General features: G+C 38.6%; 1 protein-coding gene across 3 annotated transcripts in view; it reads left to right on the plus strand.

Moving 5' to 3' along the window:
* The window catches only part of HHIP (hedgehog interacting protein), a 109,514-nt gene that overhangs the window by 14,416 nt on the left and 68,511 nt on the right, over window positions 1–26,587 (plus strand). For all 3 annotated transcript variants that reach the window (XM_061142417.1, XM_061142418.1, XM_061142416.1), the window contains exon 4: window positions 412–613. In XM_061142417.1, the coding sequence (XP_060998400.1) occupies window positions 412–613 (202 nt within the window). The remainder of the gene's footprint in view (window positions 1–411; window positions 614–26,587) is intronic.

The raw sequence follows: 26,587 nt of genomic DNA on the forward strand, positions 1-26,587 counted from the left end.
ATGATTGTTGTTGGCTTATGGCACTGTAGAAACATTCAGCACAATTATTATTAGCTAAACAGAGTTTTATAAATAGATCTTAGAACTTTCTCTCTGAGCACCTTTCTGTAAGGTTTAATTACTGTGAGTAACGCTGATTTTAATTGGAGTCACTGAAAGATAGGATAGTGAGCTTGTGAAAAATTTAAAATACATATGTGTTTGGATTCTCTCCTTTGCTTTCTGATAGAAAGCTTTTTGAGGATTTTTTTTTCCCCCCATTGAAAAGAATTTAAAAGAATCAGATTGGGACCTTGGGTTAGCAGCCCTTCGTTGATTCCTAGAGGAAATACATTTTGGAAAGGATGCTACATTCATTTCTTACCTCCTTCATCTCAAGAAAAGCTTACTGGTTTTCTTTAATTTGTTTAGAAAGCACAAACACAACTGCTTCTGTATCCAGGAGGTTGTGAGTGGGCTGCGCCAGCCTGTCAGCGCCCTGCATAGTGGGGATGGCTCCCACCGCCTCTTCATTCTGGAAAAAGAAGGTTATGTGAAGATACTTACCCCCGAAGGAGAAATTCTCAAGGAGCCTTATTTGGACATTCACAAACTTGTTCAGAGTGGAATAAAGGTTGGCTTTTTAAATTTTATTTATCTTTGCTCTGGCTATGTTAATTTTATTTTAGTGTTATCCTCACTAAAGGTGTTTCTTCGCAATAAAGGAAAGAATGTAGGAGAAAATAAGGAGACAATAGAGGGGAGCAATAATTATGGCCACTAAATCAGGACAATGATGTTACATTTTTCATGTTATTTGGTGATGATTAAGCAGTGCAATCAGATTGGTATTTTGACTTGTTTTCCCTATGTAACTGACATACTTAAAATGATTCTTGGTTTTATAAAATATTTGTTTAAGTGCTGTTTAACAGGCATTAGAATTGTATACCAGCATCTGCCAGCAGAAACAAAGAGGCCTTTGGGTTATTTTGGCAAAATTGCAAGTCATTCTTTCACTACATCTCTGTTTGACTCTGTGTCATAAGATATGCTATTTATACTGTGATTTCCTTGTACAATATTTTTACAGGTAAGTCAAATATTTTTTTCTATAACTAGCCACCTTATAAGTGCATCTATTGCCTTCTTTCCCGCTTCTTCAATTTGAATTCTCATGTTCAATAATCTAATAGGTGTGTAAACAAATACTGTCACATTTTCTTCACAAGAGAGTTCAATTCAGTTCAGTCGCTCAGTCGTGTCCGACTCTTTGTGACCCCGATGGACTGCAGCACTCCAGGCTTCCCTGTCCATCACCAACTCCCGGAACTTACTCAAACTCATGTTCATTGAGTTGGTGATACTATCCAACCATCTCATCCTCTGTCATCCCCTTCTCTTCCCATCTTCAATCTTTCCCATCATTAGGGTCTTTTCCAGTGAGTCAGTTTTATGCATCAGGTGGCCACAGTATTGGAATCTCAGCTTCAGTTATCAGTCCTTCCAATGAATATTCAGGACTGATCTCCTTTAGGATGGACTGGTTTGATCTCCTTACAGTCCAAAGGACTCTCAAGAGTCTTCTCCAACACCACAGTTCAAAAGCTTCAATTCTTTAGCACTCAGCTTTCTTTATAGTCCAACTCTCTCATCCATACATGACCACTGGAAAAACCATAGCCTTGACTAGATGGACCTTTGTTGGCAAGACCTTTGTTCACAAGAAAGCAGAATGATACAATATTAGTAGTACTAAGCTATAAGCAAATTGTGGCATTCTAAAATTAAGACATTTAACAGTTCATGAATGTCTTAGAATGAAATAAATTAAGTATGATTTGAGGAGAACTGATTATCTTTTTCATTTTAAACTGGGAAAAAACCGAGAGAGGATATATACTCTTCCACTCATATGATATAAATAAGCTCCTTCTTCTTCTCTTGAGCTCTGTGCAAAGGTAAGAACATTAAAACCAGAAGAAATCAATAAGAAAAAATATACGTATATTCCTGATACCTATCTATTCGGTATCTACCATGTGAAATAATTAGGATGACTCAGAGTACAGAGAATGCCTCTTGTTGGGACCACTCAGCCTCAAGGTCACCTTGTGACAGCATCAGTTCAGTTCAGTTCAGTTGCTCAGTAGTGTCCAACTCTTTGCGACCCCATGGACTGCAGCACACCAGGCCTCCCTGTCCATCACCAACTCCCAGAGTTTACCCAAACTCATTCCATTGAGTCAGTAATGCCATTGAATCATCTCATTCTCTGTCGTCCCCTTTTCCTCCCACCTTCAATCTTTCCCAGCATGAGGGTCTTTTCAAATGAGTCAGCTCTTCGCATCAGGTGGCCAAAGTATTGGAGTTTCAGCTTCAACATCAGTCCTTCCAATGAACACTCAGAACTGACCAGGATATAACTGTGCAAAAGAAGTACTTATGATACTTGTGGTCCTTTAAGGAAAAGAGCTTTGGCACCAAGACACAGATCATTTAGAAAAGTTGTTTAAATCAGTAGTTTCAACTTTCTCCCAATAAAATTTTTCATTATATTTCATAGCATGTAATCCAAAGTCTTAAAATGAACCATTACTGTTTTGAACATCAGAGTTCAATAAATACATTCTGAAATGTATTCTGATAATTCACTGCCAATGGTACCTCATGAGAAAGGAATAAAGATACTGTAGCAAATGCATTACTCACTACAAGTGAGTTGTTTTTTTCCTGACCTTGAAAGTGTTTTTCTGACCTTGAAGAGTTAAACATACCCCCTATAAAATAAAGCATTGGGGAAAGTGTTCTAAAAATCATCATCTTATAATCCTATCAATTAAAGAATATCACTTAATATTTTTATATACTTCCTTCCATTTTTGTATTAAATTAATTTTTCCTGATTGCAAAAGTAACATAAGTCTGTTTTAATAACTGGAAACACAGAAGAATATGTTCTCTAATAGTTTTTTCCTAGGAAACTTTAAAATAAAAATAAGCTTTTATAAAATCTTTTTAGCCTTCATTTTTTACCTAATACTATGTTATGAGAATGTTACCAGATTTGGAAACTTTTCTCAAAAACTTAGTTTTTTTAATGTCTTTTGAGCATTCCATTTCCATATTAAGAGATATTTAGGATTACCCCAGTGTTTTCTTTTTATCATTGTAAATAATGTTGTTTATCATTCCTGTATATATTATTTAACCTAATTATAGATAATTTCTTTAAAATTCACTGATAAAACATTACTGAGTTGAGGGACATACACCATGATACACATTGCCAATTAACTCTAAAATATATCTTCAGCTATTTGAGAGAATAGTTTTCAAATACCATCTTACTTAAAACATTGGTATTAAAAGTTTATGTATGATAAAATGTAGGTGAAAGAAATGGGCTCAGAATACTGGAAAAATTCTGTTGCAGGAAGGAAAAACCTGATGTTCTTGTTTCTACTTCAATTTAACTACCTAAAGAATGCCCTTCTTCTGATTAGAGTCACTTAAGACTCTCTCTTTTCATTCACACCCATTCATTGGGATATGAATGAAAGTTTATCTTCTCTGATATTGAGACATCTCATCATGCAGTAAAATAATACAAGCCAGTTTGTGACAGTGCCGTGATTCTGCAGTACATATGTTCTGCAGGCCTCTAGGAGTTCTGCAGAACCCTGTTGGGCATTCTTTCCTACGAGAGCTGCAGGGTTTCTCAGGCTTAAAATAAACTTCAAAATCCATTCTTCTACCCATTATGTAGAAATATGTATAATACATGTGTAGAGTTACATAAATTGACATATTTCAAAGTGCATATTTTGGATTCTTTTAGCATTTGGCACTAGTGATATCAGTGAGATAGGAACCTATCACATGGAAATTTGAATGTATGCTGTATAGTCAGTATTAAGACCACATCCTTGTCCTCAAGTAGATCCTCAAGTAGATCAGGCAACAACATGCCTTTATCTCAGTCTCCAAGGAACCCCTGTCACAAGTCACAGATTGGAAGTCTTAGAAGTGACTCAGTTCAGTGGCTCAGTCGTGTCTGACTCTTTGTGACCCCATGAACTGCAGCACGCCAGGCCTCCCTGTCCATCACCAACTCCCGGAGTCCACCCAAACCCATGTCCATTGAGTCAGTGATGCCATCCAACCATCTTATCCTCTGTCATCCCCTTCTCCTCCTGCCCTCAATCTTTCCCAGCATCAGGGTCTTTTCCAATGAGTCAGCTCTTCGCATCAGGTGGCCAAAGTATTGGAGTTTCACCCTCAACGTCAGTCCTTCCAATGAACACCCAAGACTGATCTCCCTTAGGATGGACTGGTTGGAGCTCCTTACAGTCCAAGGGACTCTCAAGAGTCTTCTCCAACACCACAGTTCAAAAGCATCAATTCTTCAGTGCTCAGCTTTCTTCATAGTCCAACTCTCACATCCATACATGACCACCGGAAAAACCATAGCCTTGACTAGACAGACCTTTGTTGACAAAATAATGTCTCTGCTTTTTAATATGCTGTCTATGTGGGTCATAACTTTCCTTCCAAGGAGTAAGCGTCTTTTAATTTCATGGCTGCAATCACCATCTGCAGTGATTTTGGAGCCCAGAAAAATAAAGTCAGCCACTGTTCCCACTGTTTCCCCATCTATTTGCCATGGGAAGTCATGGGACCGGATGCCATGATCTTAGTTTTCTGAATGTTGAGTTTTAAGCCAACTTTTTCACTCTTCTCTTTCACTTTCATTAGGAGGCTCTTTAGTTCTTCACTTTCTGCAATAAGGGTGGTGTCATCTGCATATCTGTACTACTGTTAGTTTAATGGAACAGATGCCAACACATTTATAAGTTGACTAGACTGCTAGTTTTTGTGGTATGCCCCTCAGAGACTTTTGAAATGAAAACAGTATCACAATCATTTCACAGTAATTTTCAGGCTTCTTGATGTGTGAAAAATTAGTGTGTTTGTGGCAGTCTTCTGAGTTTTTCAATGATTATTTTGTGTTAATGCAAATAGGAATTTTCATAAATTATTATGCATATCACTTCCCTATTCTTTCAGTTTTAAACGTCCTAAGAGAGGGAATAAAACTGTTTTAACAGACCAAAGTATTGGCTGAAATATTCTAATCACAGCATTAATAATAATTCTATATACTAAACCCAATCTTGGTAGGTTTGAAATAAATGCAGGACAAGCTATAGTGGTGATTCCCTCCATGGTATTCATTAATGACCAATATGAGTATATTAAATCAGACATAAAGAGGAATTCTTGATTATAAGAGTTTCTAAAAGCTAGTGCTGGGTATAAGGGAATTTAGAATTCCTTTTCTGCTAATGGTCAATTCAGAATCGACAGGGATTTCTGTTAGCTGGTTAGGACTGGCCTTTTTGTGGCAGAGAGCTGGACTTGGTTGATGTCCTTAAGTATCTACCAGCCCTGATTCTTATACCACCAACAAAGAACCAGTCATTTGGGGAACTTAGAGAACACCTCCCTAAATGGGTCTTGACTAAAGCTAAAAATATGGCATCTGGTTTTTACTGGTTTGGCCAAAACATTCGTATGGATTTTTTGATAAGCCATTGTGGAAAAACACAAATGAAATTTTTGCCAACCCAGTATCTAACACCCAGATTGTGCTGCCTATATTGTAGGAGATTTTTCAATATCCTGAGAGCGTAACTAAGTTTCACTGAGCAAAAGTTATGGGCAAAACTGCAAAGCACCAACTAAAGCATTGACTTCTTTTTGCTCTAGGAAATTGTGGAGTTGGATTAATAGAGTAAATTCTATGCCATATGAATTTAAACTGCTATTTCATTTAGGAAGAGGTGATTCCATTCACGACAGCTCAAATCCTAAAAGACTGAGCTTTGTAAAACTACCAGGAATAGGTAAAAAATAGTTTTAAAACTAGATAGCAGTTTGCTAGATTTTTAGCATTAGTGCATTGTACAAGCTGACCATTCATGTGGCTGCCGTGAAAAATGGCTCAAATGGCCAACTGATGAGCAGACTTTAAAATCTTCATTTTGTGTATTGAGTGTGGGAGTGGGAAGGAGCATACACCTTGTTGTTGATGTTGTTCTATCCCAAAGAGGGAAATGCCAAGATCACTGTGATTTCAAATCTTTAAATTAATCTTATGTCTGAATCTGTAGTCAGTACTTCTGGATATACTAGACCCAGACTCATCTATTTGAAGTTCTTGGGGATGATAGACCACTGGTTCTTAAGAATGACTGCACAGTAGAGATGACTGGGAACGTTAGAACATTCTGCTGCCCAAATTAAATCAGAATATCTGGAGTTGGGACTCAGTTGGTACCCTTGTAGAGATTTAACAGGTGATTTCAACATGGGGCCCTTTTTGAAAAGCACTGGTCTAGACTGAGCCAAACCCCTGGATCAGGTGAATAAGGAATGAGACACGTTTTCTCTGCCCACCTATGGCCAAGTCATATTTCTGAAGTAACCACTGGGAGCAAATGGTTGGACACTAGTTGGCATTGTTGTATGCACACATGTGCGTGCGCATGCTCAGTCACTTCAATCATGTCCGGCTCTTTGTGCCCCTATGGACTGTAGCCCGCCAGGCTGCTCTGTCCATGGGATTCTTCATGCAAGAATACCAGAGTGGGTTGCCAGGCCCTCCTCCAGGGTATCTTCCCTAACTAGGGATCGAATCCGTGTCTCCTGCTTCTCAGGCGATTCTTTACTGCTGAACCCCTAGGGAAGCCCCCATTGTCCTGTACCTTCTGTCACTTATTTGACCTTCACATGTTATTTGTCCACTTTGAGTGAGAAGATTAGTTAACTCTGGCAGCATGTGAGACTCTTGATAGAAAGTCTTAGAAAATGACATTAATTTTTTTCAACAATTCCTTTGAGTTGGACAGTCGCTTAACCTATTACATTTTCCTGTTTTTGTTCCACTGGGAATTTGGTATTCAGCTAGTTGGCAAAAAATGTTCTCATTCCTTTTCATAAAATGTAATTTGCTATTTATATCTGAAAACCCTTGTTAAAATAATGACAGGGACACTGGAAGTTACTCTAGTCTTATCTAATCAAACTTGCCCTGACCACCAAGGATCAGCCTTAGCCTTGTGTGTATGCAGTAGTTAAGACAAGCCTGCACCTGTTACCTACAGGGTGCCCCCCCAACCCAGGTAGACTAACACACACCATTCTCTGCACCGCCCCCCCCCCCACCCCGGTTCTCAGGGGTGGTCAGAGGACCAAGAGGCTCACCCAAACATTATGCAGTAGACGGAGCTAAAGACTTGTTGATCACTGAAAGAAGTATGCCTGGGCTCCTGTCCTTCCCTATCTACTCGGATCCTCATTTCAAAAGAGCTTTTCAAAGCAGTCCTTTTACCAAGAGAGGAGAGGACATGTGGTTGAAAGCTGCTGATTGTCTGGGTGACTGAACCCATTGACATTGGGTCTCTTGAGAGACAGTGGCCCAGGTGCCTGGGAGCCACAGGAGCATTGTGGAGGAAGAGGTAGGGTGCGCTGGGGCAAGGCCCGGCCAGGCAGCTTCTGATCTCACATGCTTGTAAGTCACACGCATGATCATGAGCAGCGAGGGTTTAGTGAAATCCCTTGCGCATCAGCCCATTGGGATGGATGTCCTACTTCTCCAAAGTTCGTCAGAGACCCTTCCTTTCACCTTTTCCTCTGTCTTTATCTGGCGATCTTATGGGAGCACATGCAATGCTAGGGTTTTTTTTCTGAGTGAAATGAGTCAGAGCATCAATGAGAAGCAGTATACTGTTCAAAACTGGTATCAGAAACATAGCGTGAATACACATGCACACTCATGCACATGCACACATATATGGCGCTGACGGGGTCGCCTATCGAATGCTTCCTCAGTAAAATTAGAGCTCTGCTTTTAAGCATGTTTTAGGTTGAAAGAAAGTGTCTGTTTAGTTGAAAGAAAGCAGCAAAATATATTTAATATATTTGATAAATATTACAATAGAAGAGTTGCCATTCTGGAATTTTTTGTAGAAGTGATATTTTTAAAGTTTTTGACCTATCAAACTACTGGATTAGGAATTACTGAATTCCATCTAAAAGAGAATTGAGATCGTGGTAGAAATAAATTCATTCTAAAAGTGATAGGAAGTTCACTGAAGAGTCTTCCCTCAGATATAAATTTATAAATACCTTCTTTTGGGGATAATTCTGGTTCCAAACCATTAAAATGTAGATCTTCAAGTAAAAATTTTTACTACCATAATTTTTTTATATCAAGATAGTAATGATATGGTATTAAACCCAACTATCTTTATTTTACTGAGTGTTACTGATCCTGCATCAAAATGCCCTGCACTCTGTGATAAATGTTTTCAATTTTTAAATGTCTAATCTCATTTTAAGTCTATTATGAATGTCCAACAGAGAAGTCTTTTTTTTTTTATTCCCTGGTCATGTGAAATAATCTCAATGTAATTTCCTGTTTGGTTAATTTCATTTCTGGGGTTCTTACTTTTTTATCTTGGCATTCGCAATTCTATTTAAAATATTTGAATAAATATAAACGGTTATAGATACAGTGTGTGCCAGTGTTAACTGGTTTAATCTATAAAGTTCTCTCCAGCATGCATCATATTTTTTTACTGAAGTCGAAACTTAAGGGTGCAGGGTACCTCCAGCTAAGCAGAGAAAGAGGTGCCTTCTCCTACATTTTAGGTCCCATAATTCAGGGCTGAGGTGAGGAAAGCTTTTACATGAATGTCTTTATATTTATCTAAGACTTGAAGGGCAAAGGAAACAGAGCCCATCAATCTCAAAGGTCCAGTGGTAATCATTTAAAACAAGTGAGAAGCCAAGAAATCTGAACCATCGAGAAGGTCACTGCTATCTTTCAAAAGCATCTATCTGAATGTGGCAGCCACCAGCTCTTTGTATCTGACTGGAAGAAAAAAAGAGGACTGTTGGTAGTATCAGTTGGCATGACTTTCCAGTGGCTCTGTCATCTAATGAAAACGAAATCACAAGCATCCCAAAACTTTCCCAGTATTATAGTCTTCAAGCTGGCCGTGTTTTTAGCAAGGATGTGTGTGCGTGTGCTAAGTCGCTTCAGTCGTGTCTGACTTTTTGCAACCCTATGAACTGTAGTCTGGCAGGCTCCTCTGTCCATGGGATTCTCCAGGCAAGAATACTAGCGTGGGTTGCCATGCACTCCTCCAGGGGATATTCCTGACCCAGGGATCGAACCCACATCTCTTACATCTCCTGCTTTGGCAAGCGGGTTCTTTACCACTAACGCCACCTGGGAAGCCCACTCTAGTCTTATGTTTTACTAATCCTAACCATTATTCTTTTAAGCACTTACTCCGCTAAGCCATTACCTAGAGTACCTCTGTAATCCTGGTAACCCCTTGAGGCAGGGATGATTATCCCATTTCAGAGATGAGGATATTGAGGCCCAGAAGTTAAACAAACTGCCCGCGAGAACACTGCTAGCCAGTAGCAGAACCGAATTTCCCAGGCAGTTGTTGGCCGCCACGCTGTCAACCGTGGTGCTCTGCTCCTCTGTGCTTTGACCCGCAGCCACTGCAGAGGGGGAACGACGGGGAGCACACTTAAGAAGCAGAGGTGGATGACAGGTGGCAGAGACGTGCGCGGCGCTGCTGGTCCTGGCTGCACGACAGCAGGGAGGCTGAGGACCTGGGTCTGATGGCAAGCAGGCACACTTGGGTGCTGGGCACTGCGTTCATACCATGTGCTGGCGGTTTGACTCTGGGCATGTTGTTTAACCTCTAGGCTTGGTTTCTTTACCTGTAGAATAGGCATGCTAAAAGGTCGCACCTACCTCTTTACGTGCTCAATCTCACATGACTCTGAAGTGTCAATACTTTGTAAGCATTCACTGTTACCGGCATCTACTAATAGGAAACCATTATACTTTTATATTAACTATTATACTCACATGAAAAGAAGAGTAAGGAAAAGGTGCCTAGCCCTCAGAATGACTCAGAAGCTCCAGTGGCCACAGTTAACTATATTCTGTGGTGTCTTACAGTCCCCCTTAGTGTGGGATTGGATGGCACTTGATGGAAATTCTATGACAGTGTTTGCAGCAAAATTACAGAGCACTCCTATGGAAAGAGTTATATTGTGTGTTTTCTTCCATTCAAAAAGATAAACCCAGAATGTTATTGAAATGTATAACTAGAGGGAAAAAAAGTCTTCATTTTTACATCATCACCTTCTGGCATTAGGTATGAGGCCTTGCTACCTACCTCATTATGCAAAAACTCCCAGGTCTGGAGTTCCTCAGAGCACGTGCCTAATGATGATTAAGCACAAAGCAGCTGAGCCCTGAGTATGGCAGCAAGCTTTCATCAGCATTTCCCTGCTTTCAGAGGAGGTTTTCTCAACCTGGATATTACAGTAATGTAAGTCTTTTTGTGTGTTTACTTTGGAACGTGGTTTGTGTCACTCTGCCATAGAGTTAATAAATTGCAGGATTTGCAAAGGAAATATACTGAGACTGAAAACTAAGAAGGCACATATTTTTGCCCACCAGATTTAGAATCTCAGGATTTGGTAGGGGAGTAGTTGGGCAAAGTTGCTCTGAAATTAACATGTAATGTCATGATACAAAGACTGTATTACTCAACAAAATATTTTTCTAAGAGAGACAGATGGGTAAAATATGAGGTCAGTGAAGAGGAAGTTTTCATAATTGAACAACGCAACAAACATCTGTTAATTTATCACAAAATGTGCTGAAGGTCAGGTGCAAGAATATATAAATGGAATAACCACAGCTACCTCCTTGTCACATCCCAGGCCCATCTCAGGTCACATCTGAGGGAGGCCCTTGTCCTATCTCATCAACTCAATATTTTATAGAAAGCTTCCTAAATCTGTAAGCATGTTTGCTCTTTGATTTGTGTCTTCCTACCTAAGACCAATTTGGGGAGTTTGTTTATGTAGCACTTGGCTTTTAACAGACTTCTTTCATCTTTACATTTATATACTAAATATGTAGAGAGATCTATTTGTATAATATGTAACATTTATATACAGTAAATATTTTAATCAATGACTATAATTCATTTTAATGTATTTGTTTATATTAATCACCAATTGAGATTTAGTTTAATGGTTTTTTTAAAAAAATCTGAAAATCTGCAATTATGTTGAATTATCATATTATCAAAGTGGCCAAAACTAAGGACATTTTGAAAACTGGGTCACTGCCTAGAAATTAAAATCACCTTTGGAGATGCTATTTATTGAGCCCATTGTGTAATGTGTTACAATGAGAAAAACTTGAGAGAATCTTTTTCTAAATCATGTCATTTTCTACCCCAGCTTGACTTTGTGATACTAGATGACAATACATATGGTCACAGTGGCTTGTGAGAATTATCATCTGAAAGGAGGTAAAATTTGACTCCTTTTTCTTGTGAATTTTCATTTTACTCTTTCTAGGCATGCTGTATACAACTAATTTTAAATTCTTCCATTCACTCATTTAAAAATGTTGTGCAATTCCACAGGCCTAAACTGTAAATCGCAGAAAATCTGTAAAAGATTATTATTTGTTTAAGACAAAAAAGAATGTGCTAGCTACCCTATCATACATATATGTGGTAGCACAAGAAGAGAAAAGGAGAACATCAATGAATTTGATCTAATTCCATGATTGCTTGTAGTTGAAATTATATTTAGCCTGCTTATAAAGAACCCAATAAATTGAGGCTAATATAAAAATAAAACATGATGACAAAGGATCTTGAAGGTTTACATATGGCCACAGAATTCGTGAGGAAAAATGTTCCTTACAAATAATTCAAATATTGAATATTCTGTCTTTCTCTTTAAGAGTAACTAAATTCTCTTTTTTTTAAGAAAATTCTAATAAGCTGTTCCTAAACCAGTCTTTTATCCTAAAGTACCTTTGATCCAAATGGATCTCGCATTTGAATAAAATGACATCTGTCCTCAGGCTATTTCCCTTAGCCAACCCTTTGAAACTGTTCCGAAGAATTCCTTAAGATAAGACTGTGTACGTGGAGTGAAGGGAAGTTGCTTAAGGTTTTAAAAAATGAGAAAAGTGCTAACCCTTAAGAGGATAAAAAGATAGCTGGATTTAATTCCCATTAAATTCTTAGCCTTTCTGTGAAAGATTTGGGAATGAGATTTTCACAGTGCAAACATCTTTGTGGGTAACACACCTGCTCAGGAAAAGGGAAACAAAACTTGAACCGACTCCTTCCACACACAGGTCACCAAACATCTGTCATAAGTTATCAATTACTAGCCAAGACGGGGCTCAAGCCTGTGACCTGAGGTTGCAAAAGCTCATTCTGTCTCTTACCCAGTCTGTGGTTTTACCCTGTACCACTCTTAAAGCTTCTGTTTAAATCTCCAGGGGTTTGGACGATCAGGTTGACCCCATGACATTAATAATGTATTTACGCCCAGGGTTTCCACACACACCACCCTGGGGCTGATCTTCGTTAGGATTTTGTGACTTGCAGCAATGTATTAATAGCTAGCTCCAGAAAAGATTTACCCAATAGTTGGCATAGTTCCTTAATTGCTTAAGTTCCTTAATTGCAACCTAAAGACAATGTCTCCTTGTCCAAGGAAGGTTGTGTGTGTGTGTGTGTGTGTGTGTGTGTGTGTGTGTATTTTACGATTTTGACTTTGATTAAATGTCAGTACATATAAAACTTCTGCATAAAAGGAAAGAAACAGAACAAAGAAAGAAAAACAACCAAAAAAAAAAAAGTCTTATGGGCATGACTAAGTAGGCACACTTCTTCCTTTATAAGTAATTATTAAAACTTTGGGTGACAGCATCAAATTGTTGACGTCTTTGATTCCTGCTTTGTCACTGGGGATTCTCCAGGCAAGAATACTGGAGTGGGTTGCCCTTTCCTTCTCCACAGAATCTTCCCAACCCAGGGATCGAACCTGCATCTCTTCCATCTTCTTCATTGGCAGGCAGATTCTTTACCACTGAGTCACCTACGGAGCCCCAGTGGGTGTATGACTGGGAGCAATCTGCTTAACCTTCTGGCATCTCTCCATTCCCATCTTTGAAATCAGAGGACCAGGCTAAATAATACCATAGATCTTTCTAGCTCTAAAAGTCAGTGAAATAGAAAGCAGTGCAAGTCTCCAACACTTTCCAAGAAAATGACGGTAAAGAAAAGCGGTCAGCATGACTCGGGCATTGGGAAGTCCATCCTTGCCCAGGCTCAGAGAGCATGGGGTTTACTCTTTATTCTGATTTTTTCCTTTGTACTGATACAGAAATACAAGTAGTGTCTCCCAAATTTCAGAGCCTGTTGGACACCCTACCATGCTGACAAACAGTTGCACTCTCCTTCATAAGGTCACCATCATTCCAGTTAAATTTTTAAAAGCTGCATAACTCAGCATGAAGTGAGACTTTGGGTTTCAGTTAACGAAAGTATAATGTCTTTAATGTGTAGGGATGAGAGAGGCTAAGTTTGCAAACCTGGGTTCCATGGTAAAGATAAACCATGACCTTGAATTGGGCAGTTGGTGTGCTGGGGAGGACAGAGTGGAACTGAGTGATGGAAGAGGAGAGTAATCAGATAAGATTGCACAGCATCCGTGTGGTGTTGGGGGGGTGGAAGATGTGCCTCTGATAATCGAGCGTCTTACATGTTCTCCTAAGGTCTTTGACTTTTACTGTGAATGAAAGGCGGGATCACTGGAGGATTCTGGACAGGAGAGTGACAGAGTCTGACCCAAGCTGTGATAGCAGCCATGTAGAGATGGCTGGCGAGGTGGGGCAGGAGTAGAAGGAGGTCATAGGGAAGACTGACTCCTGGTACCAGTGCTGCTCTGAGCGCTTGGTGCCGGCAAGGTCATTGACCACTTGAGCCTCAAATTTTCCTTTGTAACATGAGAGGATCAATAATCACTGAGGGTCCTTTCATTTCCAACTTTCAGTGCATCAACACTGGGAAGAATATTTAGAAATTTACCCAATTAAATGTAAGTATTTTTACACATGGTGTTTACTGAATGTATACATTCTTTCTCACAGTTTTAAAGTGTGGATTTTTAAAAACTCAGTACAGTAACAACATGGGACATTTAACTGGTTCCAGTGAAAAGTTGCAAATTACAGGAAACTATCAATTGTGGCAATATGAAGAAGAGGGCTCATTCTATATCAGTCGTAAATGATAATTCACAAGAATGGTAACCACAGCTTAGAGACTATTTGTGTTTGCACACACATGTTCCTCCTTGGGAAAGATGCATATTTAAATAGAGGAAGGGAGTCAGGTGATTATCTTTTAAAAGGATAATTATAATTGGATTGTAGAATGTAACAGGCCAAATTGAGGTATTTTTAAGTCAGAAAGTGAAAGTTGCTCAGTCGTGTCCAACTCTTTGAGACTGCATGGACTGTACAGTCCTTGGAATTCTCTAGGCCAGAATATTGGAGTGGGTAGCATTTCCCTTCTCCAGGGGATCTTCCCAACCAAGGCATCAAACCCAGGTCTCCCACATTGCAAGCAGATTCTTTACCAGCTGAACCACAAGGGAAGCCCAAGAATACTGGAGTGGGTAGCCGATCCCTACTCCAGCAGATCTTCCCAACCCAGGGATCAAACCTGCATTGCAGGTGGATTCTTTACCAACTGAGCTATCAGGGAAACCCATTCTTAAGTCAGAGAAGATTAAAATAATGATGGAATACAAAAAACTATGGCCTTCTAATAGGGAGTATATGCCAGTGTTGTATGGAATTTCTAACTATTCAAATTGTAAAATAATGACCTAAAGCATAAAATAATGATTACCTTACTTCTAAATTACCTGTAATTCACTCTCCAAAGTAGAATATTCACAGACATCTTCAGTGAGTTTCTTCTTTCTTTTTACCAGTGGAACCTCATTTAACTAATCAGTCTTTGTTGCTGTAAATTAAGCTGGCAGAAAAAAAAGAAAAAACTGTCTCTTTTTCTTTCTGCATGTAAATCTACAAAAGTGAATTTGACAGTGCTTAGAGGGCTTTCCCTGGTGGCTCAGAGTCTAAAGAATCTGCCTGCAAGGCAGGAAACCTGAGTTTGATCCCTGGGTTGGGAAGATCCCCTTGAGAAGGGAATGGCTACCCATTCCAGTATTCTTGCCTGGAGAATCCCATGCACAGAGGAGCCTGGCGGGCTGCAGTCCATGGGGTCACACATAGTCTGAGCAACTAGCACTTACTTACTTCCTTAGAGTAGATTAGATGTGAAAAATTGAAAAGGAGAAGAGAGTAGGCTTGATCATTTTGCTTGCACATGTCAGGATTCAGTGCTCTGTGTTTCCTTGAGGGCAATCCCACTGCGCCAATTAACCTAACATATTCCAAAACAATTCTCTGTTTGGAAAGAATAATTTTCATTGTGGGTGTTCCTTGAAATTGTATGCCTCATCCCCTGTTATTACAGAGATGTGTGCTGGGCGATTCAAAGTACCAGCTTCATTTCCACGCACTGTATAGATTAGAACGGTATCCCACACACAGAGTCAGATAATCTGTTTTAATTTTGTGCAAGGCACACATATTTTACCGTTTCATAATTTTTTTAATGTGGAAAAGCCTTCTCTACCTAATATTAAACCAAATATTTCATGTCAAAATTATCAAAAGCACTCAAAGCAGGAGATTTGTTTTAATCAGGAAATAGCTCTTTCTTGCAAAAATTTTGAAATAAGTCAACTTTCCTGGCTTGGTTTCCACAGCATCTTCATTTTTCTTTGAAACGATATGAATTCGTTTTTACTCCAGTGTGAGACAAAGCTGGACTAGAGGACATTGAAAAAGAATTAACTGACCTGCTAAATGCATTCTCCATTTTATTAGGCTGTGTTGTCTATTTGGATTTCTGGAGTATTTGTTTTAAACCTCATAAATCAATTAACCATATTCATTCCAAGATTTAATTTGGTGAATAGAATATATGTGCTTTTCATCAGGGCACACATCTTTTTTGAGTCTGAAACCACCACACACAAAGGATTTAATTCTGACAGACATTTGTTCTCAGCATAAATACTTTGGGGCCAATAGTTGTCCCCACTTAATCATGCTTCTTAAAAGTGAATTCCAGAAGACTCGAGGCCCCAAATGACCCCTGGTAAGGTGAGTTGTCAGTAAATTACTTTTATGATGTGCCCTAGGGAAGCAAGTCTGCTAGGAACTTGGTAGGGAGCTGGCCCCCTCTTGCCTGTAGGGGGATGACCTTTAACTTTATCTAACCTTTGCATTTCTAATTCTGAATTTCTGGGAGGCATTTAGTCACGTTGTTGAGTATGATAGTAAAAGGGAGACCTCTCCTGTGCCCATAAGATAGTGTTAACCACACATTTGTTGCTTAACTCCCCAGTGAAGCATGCCAGTAAGCTTTTTTATGTCTGTTAATTTACTTTTAAATACCAAATATTTAATGAGTTGAGATATATATGAGTTCAAAATGGATTCATAGTTAAATTATGACTGTCCTGGGTGACATTGGGGGAACACTGTAGAAAAGTTAATCCCTATGATTTTGCTAATTTGAATATATTATGGCACTTGAAAATTTATACAAGCCATTAAAGATGAATGAACATATTGCATCAGAATACATTTTTTTCACAAAATATTTAGTTATTGAAAACAAATCTTGTCAGTTTCTGTGTTGTCTCCATTATGAGAAAGCTTTTATTGAACTTTGAGGGGATAATTACATCAAAAATTATTGAATGTAGAAATTTAGACTCAGTTTTGAATTATATATATATATATGTATATATATATATATGTATATATATATATGTATATACATATATATATGTATATATCTCCTTATTTGGCTTTTTTAAACTGAAAATGCTGGAAAGTAATGCTCTTTTACAGGATATAAAATATAAAGTGATCATTAATTTCTTGTTAATGATCAGGGCATAAGTTAGGTTGACCCAGATGTCTAAGTTTTAGTTCTATGAATGTCTAATTTTCCCATTAGTTTTAAATGACATTGAAGGGGCCAGTATTTTTAACTCTTTCCTGAAGAAAAGTAATTTTACTGCTCAATTTTATTGTTTATAAGTGTATTATATATACATATAAGTATGTATGTCTATATTAATATATACACCCAAAAATAATAGAATCCTGTGTGGCTGAATGAAATATTGCTAAAGATAAGCTTTCCCTCCAAAATTACACACCTAATTTTTAATCAGACAATGTTTAGGTATGTAAATTCATAGACTAAATGTAGAATATTTCTATAATCTCTCTGATTTATATGTCGGATTGTAACATAAGCAAAGCCAAGTGGTCTAAGCTTTGCCTGTGGTATCAGCCCTTTGAGGAGTCCAGCAGTATGCAGTTGTAGAAGCAATTAGTGTAACTTCAGTAGTTTTTTAGTGGGGAAGGAAAGAGATCAGCAAATTCTTTCCTGTAAACCAAAGGTTCTGGCTCAAGAGCATATATAAACAAGATGTAAGTTTTAAATATAGTTTAATGCCACCCAGGAGAAAAACTCAGTGGTAAAGAAGTTGTCAACAGACAGAAAGCAATCTTTAAATGCTGAAGAAAATATTAAATTGCTGACAATACGTTAGAAACACGGAGACAATAGCTTCCAAAAACTTCAGCAGCGAAAGTCGTCTTCCTCCCACCCCACCCCACCCCTGTGGTTTCTCTTTATATGTGGGACGCGTAGCAACAGCAGAGTAACAATCAAGCAGGATGTGGACATAACTTGTTGATAACCGTAAGAGGAGTTTATCAGAGAAAATGGCCATCAAACTTACAAATTGGAAACGAATTTGGAAGCAATAGTTAGAATACAGTAAACGACACATTACGACACTGACTCTCACGATCTTAGACGGTTTGTTTTAATCCTACCAAAGCATTTGTTTGTCATCCTGTATGCTCCTACTGAGCTATGTCCAAGTGGTTTTTTCTTTGTGTGTGTGTGTTCATTTTTTCCTTCTGTCAAAAATTCTGCATGCAAGTATCTGGATGGTTTCAACCATAACAGCCTGCTCTGCTTTATTATTGCTATTCAATTACCATTGAACATAGACCAGGAGACACATTCACATGTGTTAGGTACTGAGCAGAGATGCCCATCTTGGGAGTCATTTCTGGACCCCAACCCAAAAGACAGGACCGAGAGTGTGGCAGATAGTTGCCCAAAGGCAAATCAGAGTGCTCTGGCCAAACCATCAGAGTGTTCTGGTGGTGGGCAGAAAAAGCAACCGAGATCTGAGAAACTCAGATGCTACATGCTACAACCCGAGGTAGGAGATGACAACCCACTCCAGTATTCTTGCCTGAAAAATTCCATGGGCTGAGGAGGCACGCACGTGTATAACCAAAGTCTGGGCCAAGTGTGGGAGATCCCAGGGGAAGGAACAGGGAACTCCATCCCTCTGAGGACTATGGCCCCTCACATGTGGAATGACTCTTAGAGGAAATGGGAAGGAAAGAGGGATGCGCCTTTCATACAGGAAGCATCATGAAAGGATTGCGATGGGGCTGAACATGTAAATTGAGGTCAGAGACAATCCCTGGACACAGTTAGGGATTCTGAATTTCTTCCTAGAGTAGACAGCAAGACAGTTCCAGCCACTCCCTGGTGATATAGCAGGCTCCCGTGTAACCAGCTGCCTTCTTGCTGCTGTGGCTGCCATCTTTCCCCTTGTAGGGCATCTCAGAGCTTCTCATTGTCTAGGGGCAAGGCAGCTTAAGATCTGAATCTCGGAAGAATTGAAAAATGAATCCAGAGGGAGAAAGAAGACCCTAGGGGAAACAAACTCAGTTCAAAGGGGCTTCATCAAATGGGCTTAATCAAAGCATAGCCACACCCTGACCCCTCACCTCACCCCATCCACCCCTGGCTTCACTTTCCTCCATGCTAGCTTCATTCTTCGCCAGGTTTCTGCAGCAGTTCCAGGCTCCCATCCTACCAGTTTAGCAAATCCAGGGGAACAAGAGCTGCTTGCCCTTAAGAGTTCCAACAGAAGTGCCCTAAATGATGTTCTTGTCTCAGGCCCCCCATCCACCCAGGGCCAGTCACGTGCCACCGTGATTGGCCTGCCTTGGGTCGAGTCCCCTCCCCTAGACCAGGGGCAGAGATCAGCAAAGGCTAGAGCACTACTCTCTAAGCGTGGGAGAGGTGATACTCCAAAGGGAAATCAGAGCGTTGTTAGCAGGGGAGGCAGGAGTGGATTCTGGGCAGCCGAAAGAACAGATGTACACTCCTCTTTGGACGAAGAAGCTACTCTGAACCGGAGAGTCCAGGCTCTGAATATTTAATCCTGACTGCCTTCCTTCCCGTGCTTCAGATTACCGGGTTTTCCTCTGGGTCATGTGGCAGGGACATTCAAAGGTTATAAAGCAGCCCAACTGGAGATTTCCATGGGTATAATATGCCTAATTGGGCAGTATTTTCTTATCGTTCACATAGTTCTAGTTTCTTACTTATGCTTACGTTTATTTTTAAGACATGGAAATCAAGATACCTTGATTTGATGCTTGATGTACCAATAAATGATGCATCAGGAAGCATTACTAAATCACTAGAAACAATGGGGTCAGAAAGACTGACTTAATAGCTTAAATTGCAGATAATGTCCTGTCTCCAAAACAAGGTAGCTGAGGCCCAGTAAGAAATAATCTACACAAGCCACAGTCCTGTCCTTATTTTGAAAGGCTTTCAAGAAATTTCTATTTCAGTCTCATCTGTTAATCATATTTATTAGTGAGTCACTGTAGAGTTTGCCTCCAAGAATTCCAGGAGTGTGTAGAGAACTGCCTTCAAAATGCTTGAATACAGAATATGAAACATTAGATGATAACATTTTGTATTTTTGCAGTGTGTTATTTTGGAATATTTTTGCACCACATGTCTCTAAAGTTCACGTTTTCTTTCTAATGATGTTGAGCTCATTTTGTGCAACTGAATTAATTTTGGTAAACAAGGATGACATGTTTTAATTTCTCTTTTTAATCATGATGATATGACTAATGTGCTGTAGACTACTTAATGAGTAATACTGTCATTTTTTTCATACTTTTTTGAATATTCTCATGACTCTGTTAGTATGCCTTTGCTAGGTATTTAATAAGCATATTAAAATCTGTTCTTGTTTACTCACTTAAAGCAAGAGAAAGTTTGAAAAACACAAATTCTGACTACCTAAGAATGTGTGTACTTTTATCTCTAACATTAGGAAAACCTTTAGTTATTTGTGTTTTTATTGAAAGGCTTTATCACATTTACACATGTTCTTCAAATTAATGCAAACTACATGCAATAAACATTCAAAAATTAAAAGTTCATTTCTTTTTAATGAAAAAACTCCAGTTCATGTCATGTACCTGAGTTTTAAGTAGGAATAGTACAATATTACATAAGTAAATGACAGACTTTCTTTTTCATTCTCTCTGTCTAAATACATGCCTGTGTGCTCACTATCTCTTACTAAAATAGTTAACTTGTTTTCCTTGGTGTCTATTATACCGTTGCCTGTAGTATCCATTTTTTCCAAAAGCAGTGTTTCACTTGCTCATGGAGAAAGTTACAGTGACTCAACTCTGCTTTGTTTCATCACACTGACCCCTTATTAGGTTTTTTGTTCTGCCACTGGATAATGTCAAATGATGAGAAGGTGTTTTTCTCTGAAACTGACTTTTCATCCATGGAAGCTTCAAGTAGGATCCAGCTAGAGGACTCTTAACCAAAGATGATAATAAAGCTACTTACTGTTTGATCCAGAAGGTGACCAGGTTGTGGAATTCCTCTAACCAGCTCAGAGGAATAATCTGTTTTCCGAAGTTCTCTGTGTAGGGACTTCTTGAATGTCTTCCCTGTGTTTTATGGATCTGCAAAAATAATATGTCTCTGCTCCACACAGGGGAGATGGCTGTCTGTGTGCCATCCACCCATTCATTGACCGACTCATTCATCAAGCTAATGTGTATTGGTTTCTATTTGAGCCAGAGGACCTGGGGAAAGTTCAGAAGTTGTGTCTCTGTATGTTGATAGAATACAGTGAATTGATTGTAAACATGCAGATAGAGATTTATAATGTTAGAAGAAAGAGTAAATGACGGCCTTTGGATTTGCATTCCAGGATGACTTTGAAGCAGGTTCAAATTTCTCCCCACTTAACTTGTTCACTTATTTCATATGAGAATGTCTCACTATTCCAATATTGACTTGAAAAATACTAAAATGCATAAAATTTTTATCTGTAACCAGAAATGAGGACTTCTTATTAATTGAATATTTTATTGACGTAGAGTTAATTTACAGTGTTATGTTAGTTTCTTAACTGAATATTTTGATTAATGATTTAAAAAATAAATGTTGAAAATTACCATGTTCAAAGAATATACATAAGCGAAGCACAAAAAACTTGTAAATAATGCCAAGCACCATTTATTTTTAGATGCAAAATATGAAATATTGTAGATTTCAGGTCATCATTAGAAATATATCAGGCTTATCATCCCTCATCACCCTCTACATGAAACTAGATAAATTTCACGATTCAGAAATTTCCAGATTTATACTAAGTCAGTATTAGTCACATATTACATTTTATCTAACATCCCTGGTGGGATCTGAGATAGCACCAGTAAAAAATACATTAATGTATATGCAGAAAAAATCTGAATGTTCAAACGAGTGGAATAGAGAGAGAGTATAGGCTTCTTCCCAACAGTTCAGATCTAGTTTTTCTGGCAAATAAATTTTACACTAAGCTTATAAAAAATCTTTTGCTTATCAAAGCTTTTTGGATTTCAGAATTGCCTGGGAGAGGAGAAGTCCTGGACCCCTTAGATCACACCACTGTGCTTAGCATCTCGTTTGTCTGGTAGTGAGTTCGACAGAGCTGGGAAAGCAAAAATAAGCAGAAATGTCTTCTAAGGTTCCAAAACAATAGCTGTTACTGAGTGCCATGCGCTGCAGTCATAAAACCGTAAAACTTAGCCGTCGAAGGAAGCTTTGGATTCATTCAGTCCAGCTCTTCCATTCCACGGTTGAGGAACCAAGAGACTGGAGAAATGAAATCATTGCTTTGAGGTTGGTTATCCTCATGGAGCTACCCTGGCACTGAATTTTACATAAAGTTAATTTTCATTCGTTAACAGAGCTGATGTTTTGCTGTTAGTTCCCCGAACGTTCACGTTTCTGAGTGACAGTGAACAGTGGATTAGAAATACAAGAGGGCGCACAGGGCACCCTAGAGGCTGATTTACCAAGAAGGGGAAATTGAGAGCAGGGCAGGAGAGCAGGACATTTGCAGGACAGAAAAGACTTTTGTTGCTGTTTAGTTGCTAAGTCACGTCCGGCTGTTGCGACCCCATGGACTAGACCACCAGGCTTCTCTGTCCATGGGATTTTCCAGGCAAGAATGCTGGAGTGGGTTGCTATTTCCTTCCCCAGAAATGACTTCATACACTCCCTGAAGGCTGGACTTCTTGTTAGGGTGACAATACCTGTATCTTGTTCAGGTGTTCTGTTAGCAGAAACACAGTGTTTCTCTGTGAACACAAAGTGAAGTTCTACATGGCACTCCTTGTTGTCAGCCTATTCACCTTGGATTAGATTTATCTCTTTTGAAACATCCCTCAGTATCAAAGTATAAAAAGAGAACTGTATTCTCTTCTCAATGATATTGGCTTCATCGGTAGTCCTGTGGTTAAGACTCCACGCTTCCACTGCAGGAGGTGCAGGTTCGATCCTTGGTCAGAGAAGTTCTGCACGCAGTGGAATTGTGGGCCAACAAAAGAAAAAAGTCAATGATATTTGAATTAAATGGAATTTTGTAAGGGAAGAGAGACATGGAAAGGCAACATTGGTGGTGTTGATAATTAGAGTTATCTTGAGGAAAACAATCTCAATATGCAAAAACAAAACATCATTTTTTTAAATGATAACACTAAGATAATAAGAAAATATTACAATTGCATTTCCGAAAGCAAGGATGTGTGAAATATTTTTTTAAAGGTTATCAATCAAATTTTTACCAGCTTGATTTTTGTTAAAATTCTGTTATCTCTGAGAAAGCTGACTCTTATCCTTACCATTCTTTTAGATTTAGTGGGAACAAATTTCAGCTCTTTAAATGCACATTTTGGTAGTGAGAAAACTCGAGAATATTTGGGTTCAGAGAAGAAGGAATAGATAGTTTTAGAGAGAAAACGAGAGGCAGAACCTGAGAGAGTTTAGACACTGAAAACAAATCTCTGGTCTTGTAATATGGCCCACATTAGAGTAGTAACTTCCAGAATCAAGTGCCATTGTCAGATTGTAGGATTTTATGTTCCTGTCCAAGAATTTTGAAACACTTGGACTATTGATATGCAATCCAATATTTCTCACTAACTTTTTAAAATAAAGAACCTTGGACCAAATGGAACAGAGATAAAGTATTTTCTCAATCTTGATCCTCACTGTAAGTGATGAGAACAAGTGCTATTTACCTTATTCTTCATTTTGTAGAAGAAATAAAGAATAAATAAGGATGATATATTTACAAGGCATTTGAGTGCAAAAATTGATCCATGGTTCAAAAACTGGAGCTAATTACATCCTTTTCTTCTTGTTTTATTAATGTAAAACAACTAACAAAAGACCACTCTGGTTATAGTGATTTGTTTTTGGAAATTGAATTTTAAGATTAGGGGGATTTCTCTGGCAACCCAGAGGTTAAGACTCCACCTCCTAGTGCAGAGGGCATAGGTTCAATCCCTGGTGGGGAAGGTCGCACATACCTCTGGGTACAGCCAAAAATTAAAAAAAAATAAAAAAAAGTATTATACCTAAATAATTGAATTTAAAGCATGTAAAAAATTATACCAACTACTTCTGCATATTTGGATATTATATAGGTGGTGAGCCAGAGTAAAGTATTCTTAAGATACACTATGTGGTAATAACTTAAATTAGAGGTTGGCAAACTACAGACCAAATCTGGCCCTCTGCCTGTTTTTACAAATAAAGTTTTATGGGACCACAGCCAAACCATTTCTTTACATATTATCCATGGCTACCTTTGTGCTACAACAACAGATGAATAATTGCCATAAAGAGACTATATAGCCCTCAAAGGTTTAAATATTTACTATCTGACCATTAAGAAAAAGTTGGCTGACCCCAGATTTAGGAGGTCAATTAATTATTCTCAACATACTCCTCTGTTAGAAGTTCAGTCGCTTTTAATCTTTGAAGACACTAGACTCATTTACACAACGATGTTTTGACAAAACGAGGGATATCTTGAAAAAGTTAGCACGTTTCTCTAAATGCGCTGTGTGTGTTGTTTTTTTTAATTTGACCATGCCTTTGGGAGTTCCCCCAGCAGGGATCAAACCTGTGGCCCCCGTATTGGAAGCACCGAGTCTTGACAACTGGGCCACCAAGGAAGTCCCTCTGAATGAACATTTTAGTCTTATCTCAAATTTTAATTTTTGAGATTTTTTTTTCTGATTTGAATTTAAAATTAATTTATAGTCAAATTTTATGTACGATAACATATGTACAAATTTACGTAACTGGCACCAGAATCATGATACAGAACAGTTCCATCAACCCCCAAAAACCCTCCTCATTCTATCTCCCTGAATGCACATCCTCCCCCTCCCCCCCTACTGCCCCTCGATCCTGTCACTCACTGATCTGTTTCCAACAGTGTGACTTTGCTTTTTTGAAATGTTATAACATCCAATACATAACTTTTGGAAATTTCTTCTTTGATTCATCCAAGTTGTTGCAAAATTTAATACTCATAGAATCCTATTTTTTTTTTGTAGTTTGTATTTCCAGGGTTTTGAATTTGTTTTTAGACATCATTACAACAAGCTATTTTTGACAGTTCTGTATTTTAGAACTATTGGGGGGAAAAGTAGTCTAGGTGCTTTTAATTGCATTCTGTAGCTTTTCTACTCTAAATGACTTAGGCAGAATTTCCATTAGACTGTGGCACACCCCGGTCTGGTGTATATACCTCAAATCCAAACCTATGGTCTTGACTCCCTGAATATACTGCTTTCTACCATTGACAGTGTAACCCTGCCTATATAGGCACACCTCATTTTATATACTTCACTTTATTGTGCTTCTCAGACACTGCATGTTTTACATATTGAAGGTTTGTGGCACCTCTGCTTGGAACAGGTCTCTCAGCCCCATTTTTCCAACAGATCTGCTCACTTCATCTTCTGTCATATTTGGTAATTCTCAAAATGTTTCCCACCTTTTCATTATGATTATATCTGTTATAGAGATCTGTGATCAGTGATCTTTGATGTGACTGCTCTGCTCACTGAAGGTTCAGATGATGGTTAGCATTCTTTAGCAGTAAAATATTTTAACATTAAGGTATGTACCTTATTTTTTTAGACAGAATGCTATTGCATACTTAATAGACTCCAGTGGTTTAGATGGTAATCTGCCTGCAGTGTGGGAGACCCAAGTTCAATCCCTGGGTCAGGAAGATCCCCTGGAGAAGGGAATGGCTACCCATTCCAGTATCCGTGCCTGGAGAATTTCATGGACAGAGGAGCCTGGTGGGTTACAGTCCAAGGGGGTTGCAAAGAGTCAGACACAACTGAGTGACTAACACTTTCACTTTTTTCATAGTGTAAACATACCTTTTACATGCACTGGGAAACCAAAAAAATTGTGTAACTGGCTTTCTTGTGATTTTTGCTTTATTGTGGTGGTCTGGAATCAAACCTGCAACTGCCCCAAGGTATGCCTGGATATGACTGCAGCCTTCTGCTCTGTCCAGAATAGACGGAGAACACTGTTCATGCATTACATCCCTCACTGCAGCGGTAACCACGTTACACTGGCATATTTTCTCCTGAGAGACAGGGACTATACTAACGTCATTTTCCCACATGCCAGACTTTAGCACCATTTGTGGTACAAAGCTGGTATTTTCCTCGAAAAGTATACTTTCAAAATTTCCTCCTCTGCACATGCTCCATATTTGAAGTATGTATTAAATTAAGCATGACCATTTACTGTATCATTCAAGCTGGGATACCTTTGTAAGTGAAAAGAGAGTTTTATTAGAACATAGACCAGAACTATGTCCAGGCTATATGGTTGCCCTAAGTTTCATAAATTTTAAAACTACCAAATCTCCTTGATTATACTATGTCTGATCATTAGCTGACTCATTATCATAAAATAGACATTAAAATGACCTTGATGATGACAACAAAATAACTAAAAAATATTTGAAAAACTGAGGGAATTTCAGTTAACTTGAACTTGTTATTTTGTGCCTGATATAAGCAACATGACGACCAAGCCTTCTTCCTTTTCACTCCTGCTTTCATAGTAGCTTCTCTTCCTTTCTATCATCAAGAAAAGGAGATAGCTGTCACTGTAGACAATGGCCAACAAAAGGAGAGAAAAAAAGAAGTAATCCATGGAGAAACAGACGTAGAGAATAAACTTATGGGCATGGGGAGAGGGGAGGAGAGGGTGAGATGTATGGAGAGTAACATGGAAACTTACATGACCATGTGTAAAATATATAGTCAACGGGAATTTGC

Source organism: Dama dama, chromosome 5 (genome assembly GCF_033118175.1).
Source record: "Dama dama isolate Ldn47 chromosome 5, ASM3311817v1, whole genome shotgun sequence".
Classification (NCBI taxonomy): Eukaryota; Metazoa; Chordata; class Mammalia; order Artiodactyla; family Cervidae; genus Dama; species Dama dama.